General features: G+C 36.3%; 1 protein-coding gene across 2 annotated transcripts in view; it reads left to right on the forward strand.

Moving 5' to 3' along the window:
- Positions 1-9,177, forward strand: part of GEN1 (GEN1 Holliday junction 5' flap endonuclease) — a 31,813-nt gene extending 22,636 nt beyond the window's left edge. For both annotated transcript variants that reach the window (XM_082643108.1, XM_082643107.1), the window contains 4 exons: positions 543-673; positions 2,316-2,377; positions 4,288-4,428; positions 4,985-9,177. In XM_082643108.1, the coding sequence (XP_082499234.1) occupies positions 543-673; positions 2,316-2,377; positions 4,288-4,428; positions 4,985-6,306 (1,656 nt within the window). In that variant the 3' untranslated portion in view covers positions 6,307-9,177. The remainder of the gene's footprint in view (positions 1-542; positions 674-2,315; positions 2,378-4,287; positions 4,429-4,984) is intronic.
- Positions 9,178-19,686: the final 10,509 nt, after the last annotated feature.

The following is a 19,686-nucleotide window of genomic DNA, read 5'->3' on the forward strand; positions in this document are numbered from 1 at the left end:
CCATGTGACCCTGGATATGTGTTTTCCTCAAAATAGAAATAATATTACTTATCTTGTGAAGTCACTATGCAGATTAAATGAGATTATTTATATTAACCCCTAGTATAGTAACTAGAGAAACAGAGTGGCTCAATAAATTGTAACTACTTGTTGCTTAGCTCAACAACAGTAGTAATAATGGCAACCAACATTCATTGAACATTTAAAATTTGCTGTTATATTTACCACATAACATGTAATCTTCCCTAACTTTATAATGTGTGTGCCAGATTATATTTTACAGAGGGAAAACCTGAGGCTAAAAGAGGTTAAGTAATTTAGCCAAATCTAGGAAATATTCTGGCCTTCAAACCCAGAACCCTCACGCTTACATCATTGTGCCATATTGCCTCCTTAGGAGGCTCACTGTTCTTTCTGGGAATATTCTTGTTGATACAACTTTAACTAATGTTATCTCTTAAGGAAAAGATAATATCACCCCGAGAGTGCTGTTTGTCTCCAAGAGATAACAAAATCTTGTTTTATTTTTATTATATTTACAGAGATTTACTCTTGAAAAAATGGAGTGGCCCAGTCACTATGCATGTGAGAAATTGTTGGTACTGTTGACCCACTATGACATGATAGAAAGAAAGCTCGGTAGAAGGAACCCTAACCAACTACAGCCACTTCGGTAATATAAAGAATTGTATGAATAAGTCCCTGTGTTTTCATTGGAATATCTTATCTAAAATATTCTTCTTAATATCTTCAGTAGTGGGATATATATCTCTGTGTTTTATAAAAATGGAGAAAAGGTCTACCTGGAATATTAAAAGCTTATTCAGGACTTACAGTCAAGATAACATAGTAAGTTCATGCTTTGACACACTTCTCTGCCTCAAACATATAGTAATAATAGACTATTAAAAGAAATAAATATAAAAAGATATAGATTAACTAGATAATTATTTCTGTGGACCAGAAAGGGGAGAGAAATGTAAAGTGAATGGAGGGACTGAAACTGAGAATTGGTGGCTCTCAGTGAAGGGTATATGATTATTCCTTGTACTCTTCTTGAAACTTTTCTTAAGGTTTGAAAATTTTCAAAACAAAAAGTTTTGGGGAGGGCTTCCCTGGTGGCGCAGTGGTTGAGAGTCCGCCTGCCGATGCAAGGGATGCGGGTTCGTGCCCCGGTCCGGGAAGATCCCACATGCCGCTGAGCAGCTGGGCCCCAAAGTTTTGGGGAAAGTATTAAAGAAAAAAGATAAGCTACAAAGGAGTGACAGTCTGCTAGCATACATCTTTCATGACAATAGTAGATTCCAGAAGATGATGGAGTAATATTTCTAAGCTTTGACTAAAAATAATTGGCAACCCAGACATCATTAAAATTATTCACTGTTTGGCAAGGCATTTTCAGACATATGAAGACTAAGAGTTTTCCACTCACAGACCCTCATCAAAAGCACTGTTAAAGGATGTCTTCAGCAAAAGAAAAATGAACTCAGGGGGAAGATGTGGGTAACAACAAACAGTGGCCAGCATAGAAACTGATAAAACATGTTTAGCTAATTTAATAAATGGAATGGAAAAAATTTGTATATAAATATCTTAATAATGCTTGATGGTTAGTATATGATGATGATAATAAACTAAAACTCCCAAAGTATGCATGTAAACAGTTAAGGGTAACCACTAAAACATTAGAAATACAATCTCTATATTTAAAACCAATACATAAAATAAGAAAGTAAAACTATCAAACCGAGAGAATACAGGAAGGTGAAAGGTGGAAATAGCATAGAAAATCTTAGTAATCAAAAACACAAAATAAGATGTATGAATGAATCCAACTATATCAGTAATCATAATAAATGTAAGTGGATTAAACTCATTATTAAAAGACATTATATCAGATGAGTAAACAAAATTCAACAATATTCTGCTTTATAGGGCATGTGCAGAATAAGACTATGTTAAGTTTGAAAATAAAGAGATTTAAAAGATTTAACCAGGCAAATATTTACCAAAATGATGTAGCAAAATTAACAGAAGCAAAAAGGACTTTAAAACAAAAATCATTATTATGGAAAAGAGGAACACTGAATAATAATGAGAGGAAAAATCTACTGGTAAGATCTAACAATTATAAACTCTACCTTTTAAATAAACAAATCAAAGGAATCACCATACAATAATTCTTAAAACATTTTTAGAATATTATTAAAACAGAATAAAAATTAATGGGAATTGAATTATTCAATCTACAAATTGAAAGTTTCCAAATAACTCATGCAATTAAACCTCATTATATGAGTTTTTTTTTTTTTCAGAATTGTTAAAAACCGAATCAGAAATGGAGTTCATTGCTTTGAAATAGAATGGGAAAAGCCTGGTATGTATACACTTTAAGCAAAATTTATAACATTTGGTCATGTATGTTTAGCAAATATCATATACATAGGTAAAACATATGTATGTATATAAAAAGTAAAGACAAAAATATATCATATACACCAAGGATTAATTTCATAGTTTACCTGTGCTATGTAAACAGCCGTTGACTAATAGTAAATATTTAAAACTTAAGTAATTTTATTTCAATGTCTTAAATTGATATTTCTTTTGTAATTAATGTTTACAAAAACCATATGGAAATAGTTTTGATTTATATTTCTCAAGAAAATACTGCTACAAATGGTCTAGTCATTGGATTTCATTGTATAGCTGGGTCTAAAGGAATCAGGGTTTCTGAAAAGCACCTGGGGTGCTCTTCCTCTCCTTCCTTTACTCTGTTTAGTTTTCATGGGAATTTTTAATTTTTTTATTTTTGGCTGAGCTGGGTCTTTGTTGCTGCGCGCAGGCTTTCTCTAGTTGCGTCAAGCAGGGGCTACTCTTCGTTGTGGTTCACGGGCTTCTCATTGCGGTGGCTTCTCTTGTCGCGGAGCACTGGCTCTAGGCGTGTGGGCTCCAGTAGTTGAGGCTCGCGGGCTCTAGAGTGCAGCCTCAGTAGTCATGGCACACGGGCTTAGTTGCTCCACGGCATGTGGAATCTTCCCAGACCAGGGATTGAACCCGTGTCCCCTGCATTGGCAGGCGGATTCTTAACCACTGCGCCACCAGGGAAGCCCTTCGTGGGAATTTATAATGATCAAATTACTCTTCTCTTCTACAGGCAGAAATACAGTGAACTCTGAATTAGCTCCAAAACTGAAGGCAAGGAAAGCACAGATCATTTAAAGTGGAAAATAATACCAAATTCATTTCTATTTGGCTTTGAATTCAGATTGTATAATTACATGTGAATGAGTGAGAGAACAGATTTGAAATGAAATGAAATGAAACGAAAGTTTTAGGTAACTTTGAAGAACTAAATGATAAAGAATTAGATAAGTCGTTCTAAGCAATAATAGGAAAATAGCTAAAGAATTTTGAAAACTGTTTAGGAACAGTTCCACCAACTGTAGTAGATTTTCAGGAAAGACAATGGCATTAACCCAGTTTGGCAGTGCATCTCCTTTGTTAAGAACTGAGGATTGGGTGCCCACTTTCACTTATCCTTGTAGGAGTCATCCCTTAAGGGAAAAAATGTACCCCACACTGCTTTAACTAAGAAATATTCTAAGTTCACTTGTTTCCATTGTTTCTGCTTTAAACTCATCAACTAATAGTTTCATTACAGTTTGGCTTCTTATGGAGTTTTGCCCTCATATAAGATAAATACAAGAATCTAGTCTACTATTTACATATCTTATTGTAAGTTTACATATAAGCATTCTCATTTTCATTTATCAGGTGCTTGTGAGTCCAGTAAGCCCGGGTGTGTCCTCAAGAGGTTGATAACCTTTGAAACAACAATCTGGAAAATAGTGATAGTTTTGATGACCATTTCAATTCTGTCCTTTTCAGAAGCTACCACTAAAGAAAGCCAGTGTTTTAGGAAGTTTTAGGAAATTGTTTCCATTCTTTATCTGAAATTTTACACTTATTATATGAAATTAAAACAAACTAGCCTTATCTAAATAAAGTTTCCTATTCTCTAAGCTGCTCCTACCATCTCTGAAGCAAGAGAAATTTAAAGTTCTAATTTAAAAGGAACCTCTTTTCAGCTCTTCCCAAGTGGAATAAAATCACTTCTGTACTAGTATCAACAGATTATTAGAATAGAGCTGTTGTAAAGCAAGATTTGCATGAATTATCCATTTGTGAATGACCTAGTTGACTTGGTAAACTGAAGTTACCTGGAAAAATGTAATATTTCAAATCTGTAATTAAAGCCGTTTTATTGTATTTTTAATCCTTTAGAACATTACGCTATAGAAGATAAACCTGGAGAATTGGTTTTACAAACAATAGAAGAAGAATCATTGTTTGAAGCAGCTTATCCTGAGATTGTTGCTGTTTACCAAAAACAAAAGTCACAAATTAAAGGCAAGAAACAGAAAAGTAAGTGTCACATTTGATGACTATTTAGTCTGCACATAAATATTACAAAAGAGCGACCCATCTTATTTCAATCTATCTTGTCCAAATTTTGCTGAAAGTTCTGTAAAATCAAGAGTAAGGATTGTACTTTTTCTTCTTTGCCTCGACACAGTTTGTTTTAAAATCTAAAAGCCAAGAATAGGCCATTCTGCTCCGAGTCTGCTAACTTAACTGTTAGTAATTACTAACCACTTACTGAGCAACTAGTATATATAACATATTTTGGATTATAAATACATTTTCTTTATTTCCAAGAACTCAGTGAGGAACTTACCACATTATTTTATAACATGCCACTCAATTATAACATTGTTTCCAAAATAAAATATTTTATAATATTTTATTAATAATTATTTTGTTATAATTATGTATAACACAGTTTTCAGGAATGCTCTGAGACAAAAAAGGCAAAAATTGATCATACAGAAGATTTTTGATCTGAGCTCTTTAATTTGTTTACCCATATTAGGAGAATAAAATAGATTTTAATTGTATTATATATATTTTTTTCTTTCAGGCATGAAAACTAAGTCTAAAGGAAACAATTTGCCAGAATCAGATGATATGATGACTTTTCAATCACACATGACTTTAAAACCCACATGTGAAATCTTTTCTAAGCAGAATTCCAAGTTAAATTTGGAAATTTCCCCTGATTCTACATTACCCCAGGAATCTACTTCTGTGTCATTGAATACCTTGCTTTTACCTGAAGATGCTCCCTGTTTGAATACACAAGAACAGTTAATATCTTCTCCAAGACCTTTGGCTGTGCAGCAAATTAAAGCTATCAGTAAGTCTCTGATTGCAGAATCTAATCAACCCAGTTCCTCATCCCATAATATATCTGCAATTGCTGATCTGCACTTGAGCACCATTGACTGGGAAGGTACTTCTTTTAGTAATTCTTCAGCTATCCCAGGGAACACTTTTGCTCATGGTGTAAAATCAGAACTTGAAACAGCTATCCCTGATGGCTTTAAAAATATTACAGAGCAATTGTCATGTGAATCAGAATGGTGCACTACAAACATTAATAAACTGTTCGATTGGGATCTTCAAAAGACTGATCCTGAAGAGCACCTACTTTCTGGCATTACTGATTTACATCTTCAGGATTTACCTTTAAAGGAACGAATACATATAAAATCATCATATCCTCAGAATAATGTACAACCAGATAATGATCTGAAAACATTGTCCCTACTTACTGTACAAGAACACTGTATTGCTAATAGTAGTTCTGAATGTCTATCACATCTTTCAAAAGATCTTCTAGGAATTCATGTGCAAAATGAATCTAGAAACTGTAAAGTCCTAAAAGGAAACCAGCTGTTTCAAGAAAACTATAAAGCAAATACTTCTATACCTTATTCTGTCAATAACCCAATAGTAAAGACCTCCAATGTTAGAATTGGACCACCAAATACTGCTTTAGATTATAGTAGGAAAGTTGATGTGCAAACCACTCGGAAAACTGATATGAAGAAGAGTGTTTCCCTTGACAAACATTCCTCTGGTGAAGAAATTATTCCAGAGTCTGGGAAAGCTAAGGCCACAACTCAAAAAATGAAGCAGAGCTCTCAGAAACATAGCCCAGCCCAGTTCAAAAAAAATGATGCCCAAAAATTGAGTAACCCTAAAGCACATATTAAAGAAACTGAACAGTGTGTCCAGCCTTATAAAACAGCTGGAAATGAAGAAACCTGTTTCCAAGATGCAGCAAAAGGGTCTCTGAGTTTTCTACAGTGTCGTAAGGAAAAAGACGTCTCTGGTACCTGTTTGGATAGTCCTCTTCCTTTAAGTCAGAGATTAAAACTAAGGTTCCAAAACACCTGAAATTAAATTTAAAATATTCAAGTATAACTTAGTATTCTAGTACTGTTGGCATTAGCAGAAGCAGAAGGAAGGTATCTAGTTAATGTATAGTAGAAAAATTTAATGTGATTCTATATGTTGTGAGATACTTGACATTTTAATCAAAACTGTAATAAAAAATGTTACCTAAAACTTTGGTTTTAAAAGACTATCCTCTGCAGTGAAAACTTCAGATAATGTATATTTTTATAACATACTTTTTTCATTAAAAAAATCTTTATTGATTATTCTTAAGTTATATCCTTAAAATATTTGTATACTACTAGACAGAGTAAATGCTCCATTCATTTACTCATTTTTACTCATTTCTTCCACAAGCCCCTAAAGCATTTTTTGATATTCCAACTTGTTCCCAAGGGATAACTCTTTATAATTGCCTGCATTCTCACAACATCTTCTGTTGTGCCTTTCTGAGAGTTATATTTGCTTTCAATGTGAAGATACTTTCAGCTGCTCTTCCAGTTTCAATAATCTTATTCTCTTTTGTGAGGGACAAAAAAAAATGGAAAAGGAGGATGATGATCAATATATATAGTGAAAATCATGGTTGTGGTAGCTGAATAAACTGAGGAAATCTACTTCTTACATATCCCCAGAAGTCCACAGGTATGCCAAGTGGAAAAAGATTTGGAAAATAGAATGTATAACCAGAAGAGGATTAGGAACTTGCTCAGGATCATACATGTAATTAATAGTGGTATGGGAACCAGATTTCTTGCCTCTCAATTCATTGCTTTTTCTGTTAAAATTTTTCTTTGATAGCACTTTTTTCTTCCCCTTTTGTTTTAACAATGCATCTATACAATATCAACTACAGTACCTCCAAATATTAAGCTATTCATTTATTTATTTAGCATTCAAAAAGTCTAGAGGGAACCAGATTGGAAAGATAAAAGTAAAACCGTTGCTACTTGCAGATGACAAGATCTTGTGTTTATGAAATTCTGAGGAATTCACTAAAAGCTATTAGAACTGATAAATGAGTTCAGCAAGGTTGCAGGATACAGGATCAATATATAAACATCAGTTGTATTTCTATACCCTTCTAATGAATAATACTAAATGAAATTAAGGAATTTTTTTTACAACAACAACAAAAAGAATAAAATACTTTGGAATAAATTTAACAATATAAGTACAAAATTTTTACTCTGAAAACTATAACATATCATTGAAAGAAATGAAAGAAAACCTAAATAAATGAAAAGACATCCTATGTTCGTGGATCAGAAGACTTAATATTAAGATGACAATACTCCCCAAACTAATTTGCATATTCAATGCAATCCCCATCAATTCTGGCTAATTTCTTTGCAGAAACCAATAAGCTGATTCTAAAATATATACGGAAAATTAAGGGATACAGAATAGGCAAAACGATCCTTAAAAAAAAAAAGAAATGGCAGGACAGGACTTGCCCTTTCTGATTCTGATTTCAAAACTTACCACAAAGCTACAGTAATGAAGAATGTGTTGAATGGCATAAAGGTAGACATACAGATCAGTGGGATTAGAACTGAAGGTCCAGAAATATGTCCTCACGTTTATGTTCAGTTGATTTTCAACCAGAGTTCCAGGACAGTTCAATCGGGAAACAGTAGTCCTTGAGCAAATTGTACTGGTACAACTGGGTATCCACATGCAAAAGAATGAAGTTTGATCTCCACCTCATACAATATAAAGAAACACACAAAAATGGGTCAAAGACCTAAATGTCAGATCTAAAACTATAAAACTCAGAAGAAAACATTGACATAAATCTCTGTGACTTTGACTTAGGCAAGAGTTTCTTAGATATGACACCAAAAACTCAGGCAACAAGAAAAAATAAATTGAACTTCATCAAAACCAGAAACATTTGTGCTTCAGGGGACATCATCAAGAAAATGAAGAGGCAGCCCACAAAATGGGAGAAACTATTTGCAAATCATAAATGTAATAAAGGGGCTTATATCTAGAGGGACTCATGTAAAGAACACTTACAACTCAATAATAAAAAGACAAAAGTGGGTAAAATATCTGAATAGATATTTCTTCAAAGAAGATATACAAATGGCCAACAAGTGGATTAAAACATTCTCAACATAATTAGTCATCAGAAAAATACAAATCAAAACCACAAAGAAATGCCACTTTACAACAAATAAAATGGCTAGAATCAAAAAGACAAAGTGTTTGGTGAGGATGTGAACCCTCATAACCTGTTGGTAGGAATGTAAAATGGGTCAACCACTATGGAAAAAGACTGTTGGTTTCTCACATGGTTAAACATAGTTAGCATATGATCCAGCAAATCCACTCCCAGGTGTATACCCAAGAGAAATGAAGACACACCCACACAAACTTGTAAATAAATGTCCATAGTGGCATTATTCACAATCGTCTAAAGGTGGAAACAATTCAAATGCCCATCAACTGATTAATGGATATACAAAGTGTGGCATTTCAATACAATGAAATATTGGCAATAAAAAGAAATGAAGTGCTGTTACATATTACAATGTGAAGTTTGAAAACATGCTATGTGAAAGAGACCAGTCACAAAAGACCATATATTATATGATTCAGTTTTATAAAGTGTTCCAAACAGGCAAATCTATAATATATAGAAACACAAAGTAGACTCATGGTTGCCAAAGGCTGGCAGGGAGGGGAGGTTGAGGAAGGAGAAGGGAAATAACTGCTTGTAAGATGGGTTTTGGGGGTAGTGGGTGATGATGAAGATGTTCTAGAATTGTTTGTGATGATTGTGAAAGTTTGAATATACTAAAACCATTGAATTCTGCAATTTAAGTTGATAAATTCTGTGGTATGTGAATTATATCACAATAAAGTGGTTTTAAAAACAAAAAGAAATTGTGGAGAGTTTTACCTGTCCAAACTCTTTAATATCTAAAATGTATATAGTCTAACCTCACTGTCATATATGCACTGCCATCATTATTGTTTAGATTTGAAAATAAGTCCAGAAAAGTGAAGAGATTTATTTTCCCAAGACTGGAGATGGAATTGTGTTTATTTATCTAGTATTTATTTCATTATGCCATGTTGTAAAATTAGGATCAAATTTGGAATACATTTGAAGTTTTGTGCTTTTCTGAAGTTATGATCTTGGGGTTTTTTTGAAAATTCTAAAAATATATAAAATACTTTGAATCAAGTGTAACATTGTTTTAGAAAAGTGTCTTGTCTGCAGAGAACTTAATATATATAAAATCTTACTGGGCAAGGAGAGTACTAAATAAAGGCAGTCAGTCTGCTGCTCTCAAGAAACCCACCTATTCTAATTGAACTGATACATTTTTTAAAACCTAGTGATTATTTATATTGATATAAGTGTATACCTTTAAGCAATGTGGAGGATTAGGGGCACCAACACTTACCCCCACGCTGCACAGTCAAAAATCCTTACAGAGCTTTACAGTCGGTCCTCCGTAATTGCAGTTACACATCCCAGACTCAACCATCCACAGATCATGTAGTACTGTAGTATTTATTTATTGAAAAAAATTTCGCCTAAGAGTGGATCTGCGCATGTGTTGTTCAAGGGTCAACTGTATTTACTTTTTAAGGTAATACTTCTGTGTGGTTAATTAAAAAGGTGAAACACCTTTTTAATTAATTAATTACAGAGAGTGAAAAAGTCAATCTCCTTTCCATCTTTAATGCTCAGACTCCAATTCTTGCATCTAGAGGCAAACACAGTTTCTAATTTCTTGTAGATCCTTCCAGAGGTGTTCTGTACCAACATATTAATGTATCTTAGAAATTTCCCATATCAGTAAATACGATGTCTCACTCTTTAATGACATCAATATCCCTATGTGTATATCTTTGCTCAGAGGCCTAGAGCTATATAGTAGATGTGAATGTCATGTTTGATTTTAACTGTTGATAAATGTACAATTGAAACATTTTTAAATCTCTAGAGCTAACTAAACTATTGAAATTCAGATATGTGAACTAAATCATGTGAATGCTTTTAAAACTCATATTTGACTTTGCTGTAAGCTTCCTCTTTTAAAATTTTCCCATTTGCCCTTAAATAGTTAAGCATAATTGTAAATGACATGAATTTACATATGAAAATAATAAATGTACTTTGAAGACCTGACATTAGAAAAAGCTGACAGTATGGCTACCAAGAGTGTTATTTCCATGGTAAAATCACATTTTAGAGTTTGACCAGTTTTGAACTAGTACCACATATTTTTAATAATCTCAATTTTAAATGCCCATGTAATGTAAGTTTTTAATTTTTCAAGGAATCATGTTTTTGACATAAATTGGACATTAATTACTTCGTAGGTGTGTGTACAGCTCTAAGTTCTGAGGTTAGAGTTGTACAAAGACCCAATACTCTACATTGAAGGGGATGAGTATGAAATTTTACTTTGGAGTAATTAATTTTGTTTTGAACTGCTCACCTGATCCCACACCCAGTCAATTTATGTTCTCAGAAATAAACCTAAAGACTCAATTCCTTTTTCACTGACTTTTTTTCTTTTTTGAAGTTTAATTTACATACAGCAAAATCCACTCATTTTAAGTGTAAAGTTTGATGAATTTTGGTAATTGTATACAGTTGTGTAACTTCCACCACAATCAAGATATGGAAAAGTTCCATCACCCCTAAGTTTCCTTAAGTTCCTTTGCAATTAAGCCTCTCTCCCAAGCCTTGATCCCAGACAACAACTGGTACTCTTTTCTCACTATGGTTTGCCTTTTCTAGAATTTATATACATGGGACCATATAGTATATAGTCTCTGTATTTGACTTTCTACTTAGCATGTTTTTAAGACTTATCTATGTTGTCTATATTAATATCTTGTTCCATTTCATTGTAGAATCATATGACATAATATTAATATACCATAATTTTTTATTCTTTCATCAGTTGATGGAAAAATAAGGTTGTTTCACATTTTGGCTATTATGGATAGTGTAGCCATGAATATTCAGATATTAGGTCTTTAGGTGGACACACATTTTCATTTCTTTTGGATAAATATCTAAGAGTGAGATTGCAGGTTCATGTGATCAGCATATGTTTAATTTTTTAAGATACTACCAAACTCTTCCAAAGAAGCATTGTGTTCCCACCATAAGGGTTTCAATTATGCTACATTATCACCAAAACTTAATATTGTCAATCATTTTCACTTCAGTCATTCTAATTAGTGTATAGTGGCATCTCATTGTGGCTATATTTGTCTTTTCCTGATAACTGGTGGATTAATTAACATGTGCATATTGGTCATTCATATATCTTCTTTTGTGAAATTCAATTCTTTTTGCCAATTTTTAAATTGGGTAGTTTGTCTTCTTGTTATTCAATTATAAGTGTTCCTTATTTTTTTCTAGATACAAGATGTGTTTTGCAAAAATTGTATCCCTGCGTCTGTCATTTTAACTGTGTCTTTCAAAGAGCAAAATATTTAAAATTTTAATGTCTACTTTATTAATTTTTGTTTCCAGTGGCCTATTTAAGATATCTTTATCTAACCTAGTGTCCCAGATATTTTTTTGTTTTCTCCTACAAGTTGAATGGTGTTTACCTTTTATATTTGGGTCTGTGGTTCATTTCAAGTTAATTCTTGTGTACAATGTGAGGTAAGGATTGAGGAAAATTTTTTTCCCATACAGATATCCAGTTGTGCCACCATGATTTGTTGAAAAGACATCATTTCCCTCATTGAATTACCTTGGCTCCTTTGTTGAAAATCAATGGACCATGTAAGAGTGGGTCTATTGCTGACCTATTCTTTCCATCGATCTGTATGCCTTTCATCACTCCAATACCACACTGTTTTGATTACTGTAGCTTTACAGTAAGTCTTGAAATCAAGTACTGTATTTTTGTTCAATGCTTGTATTTTCCTGTCAAGATCACCAACTGACCTTCATGTTACTAAAGCTAATAAACAATTTACAGTCTTAAATTTAACTTTCTGCAGACTTTGGGACTATTGAGCTTCCCTCTTTCTTGAAAATTTATGTTCTCTTGTTTTCCATGTCAAAACTGCCTCTTGGTTTATCTCCCACATTCTTGGCTATCGTTTTAAACTCCTCATAGGCTTAAATATCCATGCTCATTAAATACTTGTGTTCCTTCAGTTCTCTCTCTGGCTCTATTCTCTCTAGATGTTTTCTATACTCATGACTTCAACTGCTTATGTGCTTATGACTCTGATATAGATCTTTGGCCAAAGCTTCTCTCCTACTCTATAGATCTGCCCATTTTACCAATTTCTGACATCACCGGGGATGAGTATAGTAATAGAGATGACAGAGGCTCTGAGGTGCTCGACACGCCTAACCCAGGATGTAGTTCCAAGCCTTGCTGTAACTGGTTCCTAGTTGCAAGTGAAGTCATTTTGGTAGTGTACATTCATTCAACCCAGAAACATTTATTCAGAGTCAAATGAATAAGTATTACACACATCAAATGCCAAGGGCTGCCAGGAAAGACAAAGTGGAGTAAAGCCCAATTTTTACTTTCAAGGAATTGACAAGCTAGAGCAAGGTAGGGCAGTGTGGCATATTTGCATCCAAGAAAAAACTATATTGGCTAGCACAGAATTGTTAAATGAATGCAGTAGGCAATCAATATTACAGGAATCTTTCAGAGGAGGGAAGATTCTTTTAGCAAACTAAAAGCATTTGGGCTTTGAAGTATAGGCAGCAGTATGATTGGCAGAATTGGAGCAGCATTACCAGCAGAAGATATTTCAATGAATGAGTGAATAACTTGAAGTAACCTTGACAAAGATTAAAGAATGAGAGTTGGCATGTTTAGGGAATGGTGAAAAAATCCCTTTCAATTGAGGAGTTATTTGGAACTCCAATCTCTAGAGAACAAATTGCTATGCAGGCAAAGGAATCACCAGGAACTGAGGAGAAGTAATGTGGAATCTGGAGCAGAAAGCAAGCTAGGCTATCTTAGGGCAAAGAGAAAAAAGATATATAGCAAAGAACCTGACCAGGATGCTAAAGGATTCTGAGTGTATAAACCACATATAAAAGTTTATGTGTGTCCTTTTTGACCCACCTCCTAGAGAAATGGAAATAAAAACAAAACTAAACAAATGGGACCTAATGAAACTTAAAAGCTTTTGCACAGCAAAGGAAACCATAAACAAGACAAAAAGACAACCCTCAGAATGGGAGAACATATTTGCAAATGAAGCAACTGACAAAGGATTAATCTCCAAAATTTACAAGCAGCTCATGCAGCTCAATATCAAAAAAACAAACAACCCAATCCAAAAATAGGCAGAAGACCTAAATAGACATTTCTCCAAAGAAGATATACACGTTGCCAACAAACACATGAAAGGATGCTCAACATCACTAATCATTAGAGAAATGCAAATCAAAACTACAATGAGATATCACCTCACACCAGTCAGAATGGCCACCATCAAAAAATCTACAAACAATAAACGCTGGAGAGGGTGTGGAGAAAATGGAACCCTCTTGCACTGTTGGTGGGAATGCAAATTGATACAGCCACTATGGAGAACAATATGGAGATTCCTCAAAAAACTAAAAATAGAACTACCATACGACCCAGAATCCCACTACTGGGCATATACCCTGAGAAAACCATAATTCAAAAAGAGTCATGTACCACAATGTTCATTGCAGCTCTATTTACAATAGCCAAAATATGGAAGCAACCTAAGTGTCCATCAATAGATGAATGGTAAAGAAGATGTGGCACATATATACAATGGAATATTACTCAACCATAAAAAGAAACGAAACTGAGTTATTTGTAGTGAGGTGGATGGACCTAGAGTCTGTCATACAGAGTGATGTAAGTCAGAAAGAGAAAAATAAATACCGTATGCTAACACATATATATGGAATCTAAAAAATAAATGGTTATGAAGAGCCTAGAGGCAGGATAGGAATAAAGACGCAGACATAGAGAATGGACTTCAGGACATGGGGAGGGGGAAGGTTAAGCTGGGACAAAGTGAGAGAGTGGCATGGACTTATATTAATTACTACCAAATGTAAAATAGATAGCTAGTTGGAAGCAGCCACATAGCACAGGGAGATCAACTCGGTGCTTTATGACCCCCTAGAGGGGTGGGATAGGGAAGGTGGGAGAGAGACACAAGAGGGAGGAGATATGGGGATATATGTATATGTATAGCTGATTCACTTTGTTATAAAGCAGAAACTAACACTTTTATTCACAAAGAAAAAAAAAAGTTTATGTGTGAGTTCATCAATTCACACACATTAAGTACCAAAGGTGCACCCAACCTGCATAGAAGGGAAGGAAAACAAGGACAAGGAATTTTAAATCACTGGGCAAGGGACTTCCCTGGTGGTGCAGTGGTTAAGAATCTACCTGCCAATGCAGGGGACACAGGATCGATGCCTGGTCCGGGAAGATCCCACATGCCGTGGGGCAGCTAAACCTGTGTGCCGCAACTACTGAGCCTGCACTCTAGAGCCCGCAAGCCACAACTACTGAGCCCATGTGCCACAATTACTGAAGCCCATGCGCCTAGAGCCTGTGCTCTGCAAGAAGAGTAGCCCCTGCTCACTGCAACTAGAGAAAGCCCACGTGGAGCAGAGAAGGCCTACGTGGAGCAACAAAGACCCAATGCAGCCAAAACATAAATAAATAAATAAATAAATAAAATTTATAAAAATAAATAAATACATCACTGGGCAAGGGGAAAGCTAACATTTCTTGAGTACCTACTATGAATGTGCAAAGTAAGGTTCCTTACAAGATTTTTTATCCTCTCAACAACTCTGTAAGGACTATATTGCAATATTTTGTGCCCCCAGAATGTTGCACAGAGTTTGATTCTTTACTTCACTAATTCTTATTTACTGATCAAGACTCAGTGTAAACATGGTCTTCTCTAAGAAGGGTTTATATAGCTTCTTCTGGATCTATACTAGTTCCTATACATATCTAAGATATTAGCTATAAGTAGTTTTGTGTTGATTGATTTGCATCTTTGTCTCGGGCACCAGGCTGTGAGCATCTTGTATTTCTGAATCTGTAGCACTTAGCAGAGGGGCTGGCATAGAAGGCATTCAGTGAATGGGTGCTGATTGCCTGGTAATGAATTCAGGGTCTTAGTTCTTCCACTGACTGTGGAGAAAGATCAAATCCATTTGGATGGTTCCTTGATCACTGGTCCCATTTAGTCATTTTAAGATGCCATGGTGAGATGCCTTGCTTTCTGAAGGTGGGGGGCTAAATCACCTGCGGACTGTTCCTCTTGTGCTGGTAGCATTTAGGGTAAAACTGCTTAAATAATATTCCTGCAGTCAGCCTCCTTTCATCTGCAGATTAACGTGGCAACGTTTATCACCTTCTTAGCCAGGAAAAGCTTTCATCAGGCTCAGCTAACAGCTCGCATTAGCCTCTTGCAAGGACTTGCCACATTGCCTTTAACCTGAGACGCTGCAGAGTCAGCCCAAATACTCCAAAATGTGGAACCTTGGCAGATGATTGCCAGAATAAATAGCTTATTTAGGCCCAGACCTGATAAATTCAATAAATTGTCTGTTTGGCAATGGAGGGGAGGGTCATCAGCAAGGCAGGCTGACCCTTCTGTGGGCAGAATGACTGAATATTTTGCGAATATTTGGAAGAATTCTTTTTGTAAGCACTAAAGCAGAACTTCTTTGGTGAGGATTAAGTGTCTGGGCTTCCTCAGCATTATTCTGTGCCAAGACCTGAAGAGGAAGATATTGACCTCCCAAATGGCCAAAGGTGCCCGTATGTTTAGAATTCTCTGATCAAAGACCTAATGAATGAATTCTATAGTGTTTGCATCATCATAACTTAAATCTCTTCATTTACCACTCAATAGATACCTGCCTTTCAGCTGTGAATAACGTCTAAAAGGGCTCTCCTTTGACTCTGCAAATGAGAATGAGTGGTTTATTCACCATCCACGTGAAGATAGACTACAAATCCTTTGCCTTTTTGTCTTGTTTTGTTTTAAACCAATACTGGTTGCAGTAACTGCTCCAAAGTAATTATTATGGCTTAAATCATTTACATTTTTATTAAACTGAGAATGCTGATTCTGTGGATGCCAGATGCCAGAAGGCTTATTTTACAGGGCTGTGTCCAAAGGCAGACGTCTCTCATCCAGGCCCTGTGAAGGCCCCACGACTTCACAGCTGGGATAGTTCTACGGGAGGTGTCAAAGGACTCAGTACAACCAGGTTGACATCCTGTGAAACAGACCAAAGGACACTCTCTTTAACCTGGGAGGCAGTGGTCTGAGTAATTGTCCTAGTTCTGAAGGAGACTAGCTGCCTTGGGCAAACCTCCCCAGCCTTCAGCTTGCTTCTCTTCTTGTAAGTGAGAATGATGTTTCTGCCTCTCTTTGCCCTCATTTATACACTGAGGACAGATGGCTTTTGAGAGACATATATTAATGTATACATTTAGCATACATTTAGCATGATTTTGATATGCTAAATCCATTGATGGTCCACAAATGAGGTCATTAAACTGTGTTCCACTATAACCTGTATAATTTTTTTTGAGAAGGCAATTGTCTCTAGTTTACATATGAAGAAAAGAGAGGCAAAACATACTGGGCAGTAAAGAGTGTGAGGAGGTTCACACAGTGATGCAAAGTATTAGTGAATCTTGGAAAAAGAGAAATGATTGCTTGTTTACTATTATGCCCGCCCACTTTACTGATTCTTCAAATTCCTCCTATATGCCCCTCAGAAACTCTGAAAGGCAGGCACTTTTATCCCCTGTTTATATATGAGGCTAAGAGAAGCTAAGGAATTTATCCGAGGTCAAAATCTATTAAACAGCAGGACCAGGATTTGAATCCAGAGCTAGTCTAACTCCAAAGTTTCTTTGGCAAAAATTAAGGCTTCTGTATACTCCACATTTATCTAAGTCTGTGTCACTTTTTTTGTTTGTTTGTTTGTTTTGCGGTACGTGGGCCTCTCACTGTTGTAGCCTCTCCCGTTGCGGAGCACAGGCTCCGGATGCACAGGCTCAGCGGCCATGGCTCATGGGCCCAGCCGCTCCGTGGCATGTGGGATCTTCCCAGACTGGGGCACGAACCCGTGCCCCCTGCATCGGCAGGCGGACTCTCAACCACTGTGCCACCAGGGAAGCCCAAGTCTGTGTCACTTTTAAAGAAACTGCCCATCAGAGAGGTGCAAGGACTTCTACTAATCTTATTTATAGGCAACTGGCCACTAAGAGTAGTTCAGAAGCCCAGAAAAGCAGTATTGTGAACATTCAAGACATGATCACAAAAGTTACTTTAATTTTCAGAATTAAAAAATAATTATCACAGTTAACACTTGGGGAGGTTGGGGATTTTTGTGTGTGAGGAAAGAATAGCATGTGAGGGACAGGCAGGACACCAAATATCCCAGAATTTTTGTCCCCTTCCTTCAAAGCTCTAACCACTAGGGCCAGATATCCTCAAGACGAGGTTGTCTGCAAGTTCTCAGTAGAGCATTAATTAAGAGTGTCTCCTTTTTAGCATTCATCTCTGACTTGAATCATCTTTGCACAGTGCCTAAAATAGGCCAGAGGCCCCATAAGAATCAAATCAGTTAAGCATATTTGTCATTAATCTTGAAAGCAATCTAAGGGAGTAAAGCAACTCGCCTGTGGTCACACTGTTAGTCCAAACATCTCCTCCCAGCTGTATTGCTGCCTCCAAAGGGCAGGTACCATCATCTCTTGCAGGAACTCCTAAAAGCGCCTTCTGATTGATCTCTTTGCTTCAAAGCACTCACTCCCTTCCTTCGTGGTGCACACATCAGCCAGATAAATAAAATGCAAATCACTTTCTAACAGCCCTCCTGCAAAAGCTTCCCATCCCTCTCAGTCTAAATTCCAAAGTCCTCTACAGAGCCTGTAAAGTCCTCTGTGGCTGACCCCTGCTTGGCCCCCTATAGCCTCATCTCCTGCCTCTTTCCCCTAGCTCACCTGGCTCCAGAGGCACTGGCTTTCTTTTGTTTTCTTTCTTTCTTTTTTTAATTTTAACATCTTCATTGGAGTATAACTGCTTTACAATGGTGTGTTAGTTTCTGCTGTATAACAAAGTGAATCAGCTATACATATACATATATCCCCATATCTCCTCCCTCTTGCATCTCCCTCCCACCCTCCCTATCCCACCCCTCTAGGTGGTCACAAAGTACTGAGCTGATCTCCCTGTGCTACGCGGCTGCTTCCCACTAGCTATCTAGTTTACATTTGGTAGTGTATATATGTCCATGCCACTCTCTCACTTCATCCCAGCTTCTTAAACCCATGAAGCTCATCCTACATTCCAGCTCCTGAACCTGCTGTTCCCTCTGTCTGGACTTCTGGCAGAGCTCTGGATGGTAAGCGCCTCCACGCCATTCAGCTAGAACTTCTGTGACCGTGCCAGCTGAGTAGCGGCCTCACCTCCCCACTCCAACCCCACTATTTTCTTCACAAATAATTAGATCTTGTTTGTCTCATGTCATTAGAGTAACAACACAAGAGAAGAAACTTTGTCTTGTTCTTTTTATATCCCCCGAGCTTGCAGCAGCGTCTAACATGTAGCGCACATTTAATACATCCTTGTTGAATGAATGAGTGGATGAAGTTAACCTTTGAACCCAAATCTTCCTGAAGCCAAAGCTCAAGCTTTGACCACCAACATGCTGCAATTTTTTTTATCATATCATCATTTTATTTCAAGAGTTTATCTTCTTATAATTTTCCCCTAACAGTCCTCATCCAATCGACACACTCCACCTGCCATTTTTAGCTGGAAGTTTCATATGAAATAAGTGATGCGCTGCTTATATTTACCTGAAAATGCAAATGCTGCAATTTGTGATTGAACTTGAGATGGATTCAGTCCTGGCGAGGCATGGTGCAGAGCCCACAGGAATAATACTCGGTCCTTCTCTTCAAGATGTTTATAACCTAGTTGTGATACCAGACTCTCTGTTCTTGAAATAACAGATTCTACAGATAAGTGCCGGGTGAAAGAAGTGGCACCAGAATGCAGACGTGAGTGGTCAGCAAGGACCTAGGTGATCCTCAGAGGCTCCCTAGTGGTGACTGACTTGATAGGAGGCTTGAATGGCAGATGCAGTTTAGAGCTGGGGAAGGAAGGCTGTCAGGTTCTTGGATAAGATGAAGTCAGGTGAGTTGGTCCAGGAAGAGTCTCGTAAATGACATGTGTTTTAGGGCATTCTAGGCTGGACACATTTGTTAGATTCTTTTATCTTAAAAAAAACCCAGTCACCCATTACGTACAAGTACTATTTCATGAGAAAAACAAGGCCAGCAAGGGAAGAGGAAAGGAAGAAAAGGAGTG

The sequence above is a fragment of the Mesoplodon mirus genome, assembly GCF_964341445.2.
Source record: "Mesoplodon mirus genome assembly, chromosome: 14".
In the NCBI taxonomy this organism is placed as follows: domain Eukaryota; kingdom Metazoa; phylum Chordata; class Mammalia; order Artiodactyla; family Ziphiidae; genus Mesoplodon; species Mesoplodon mirus.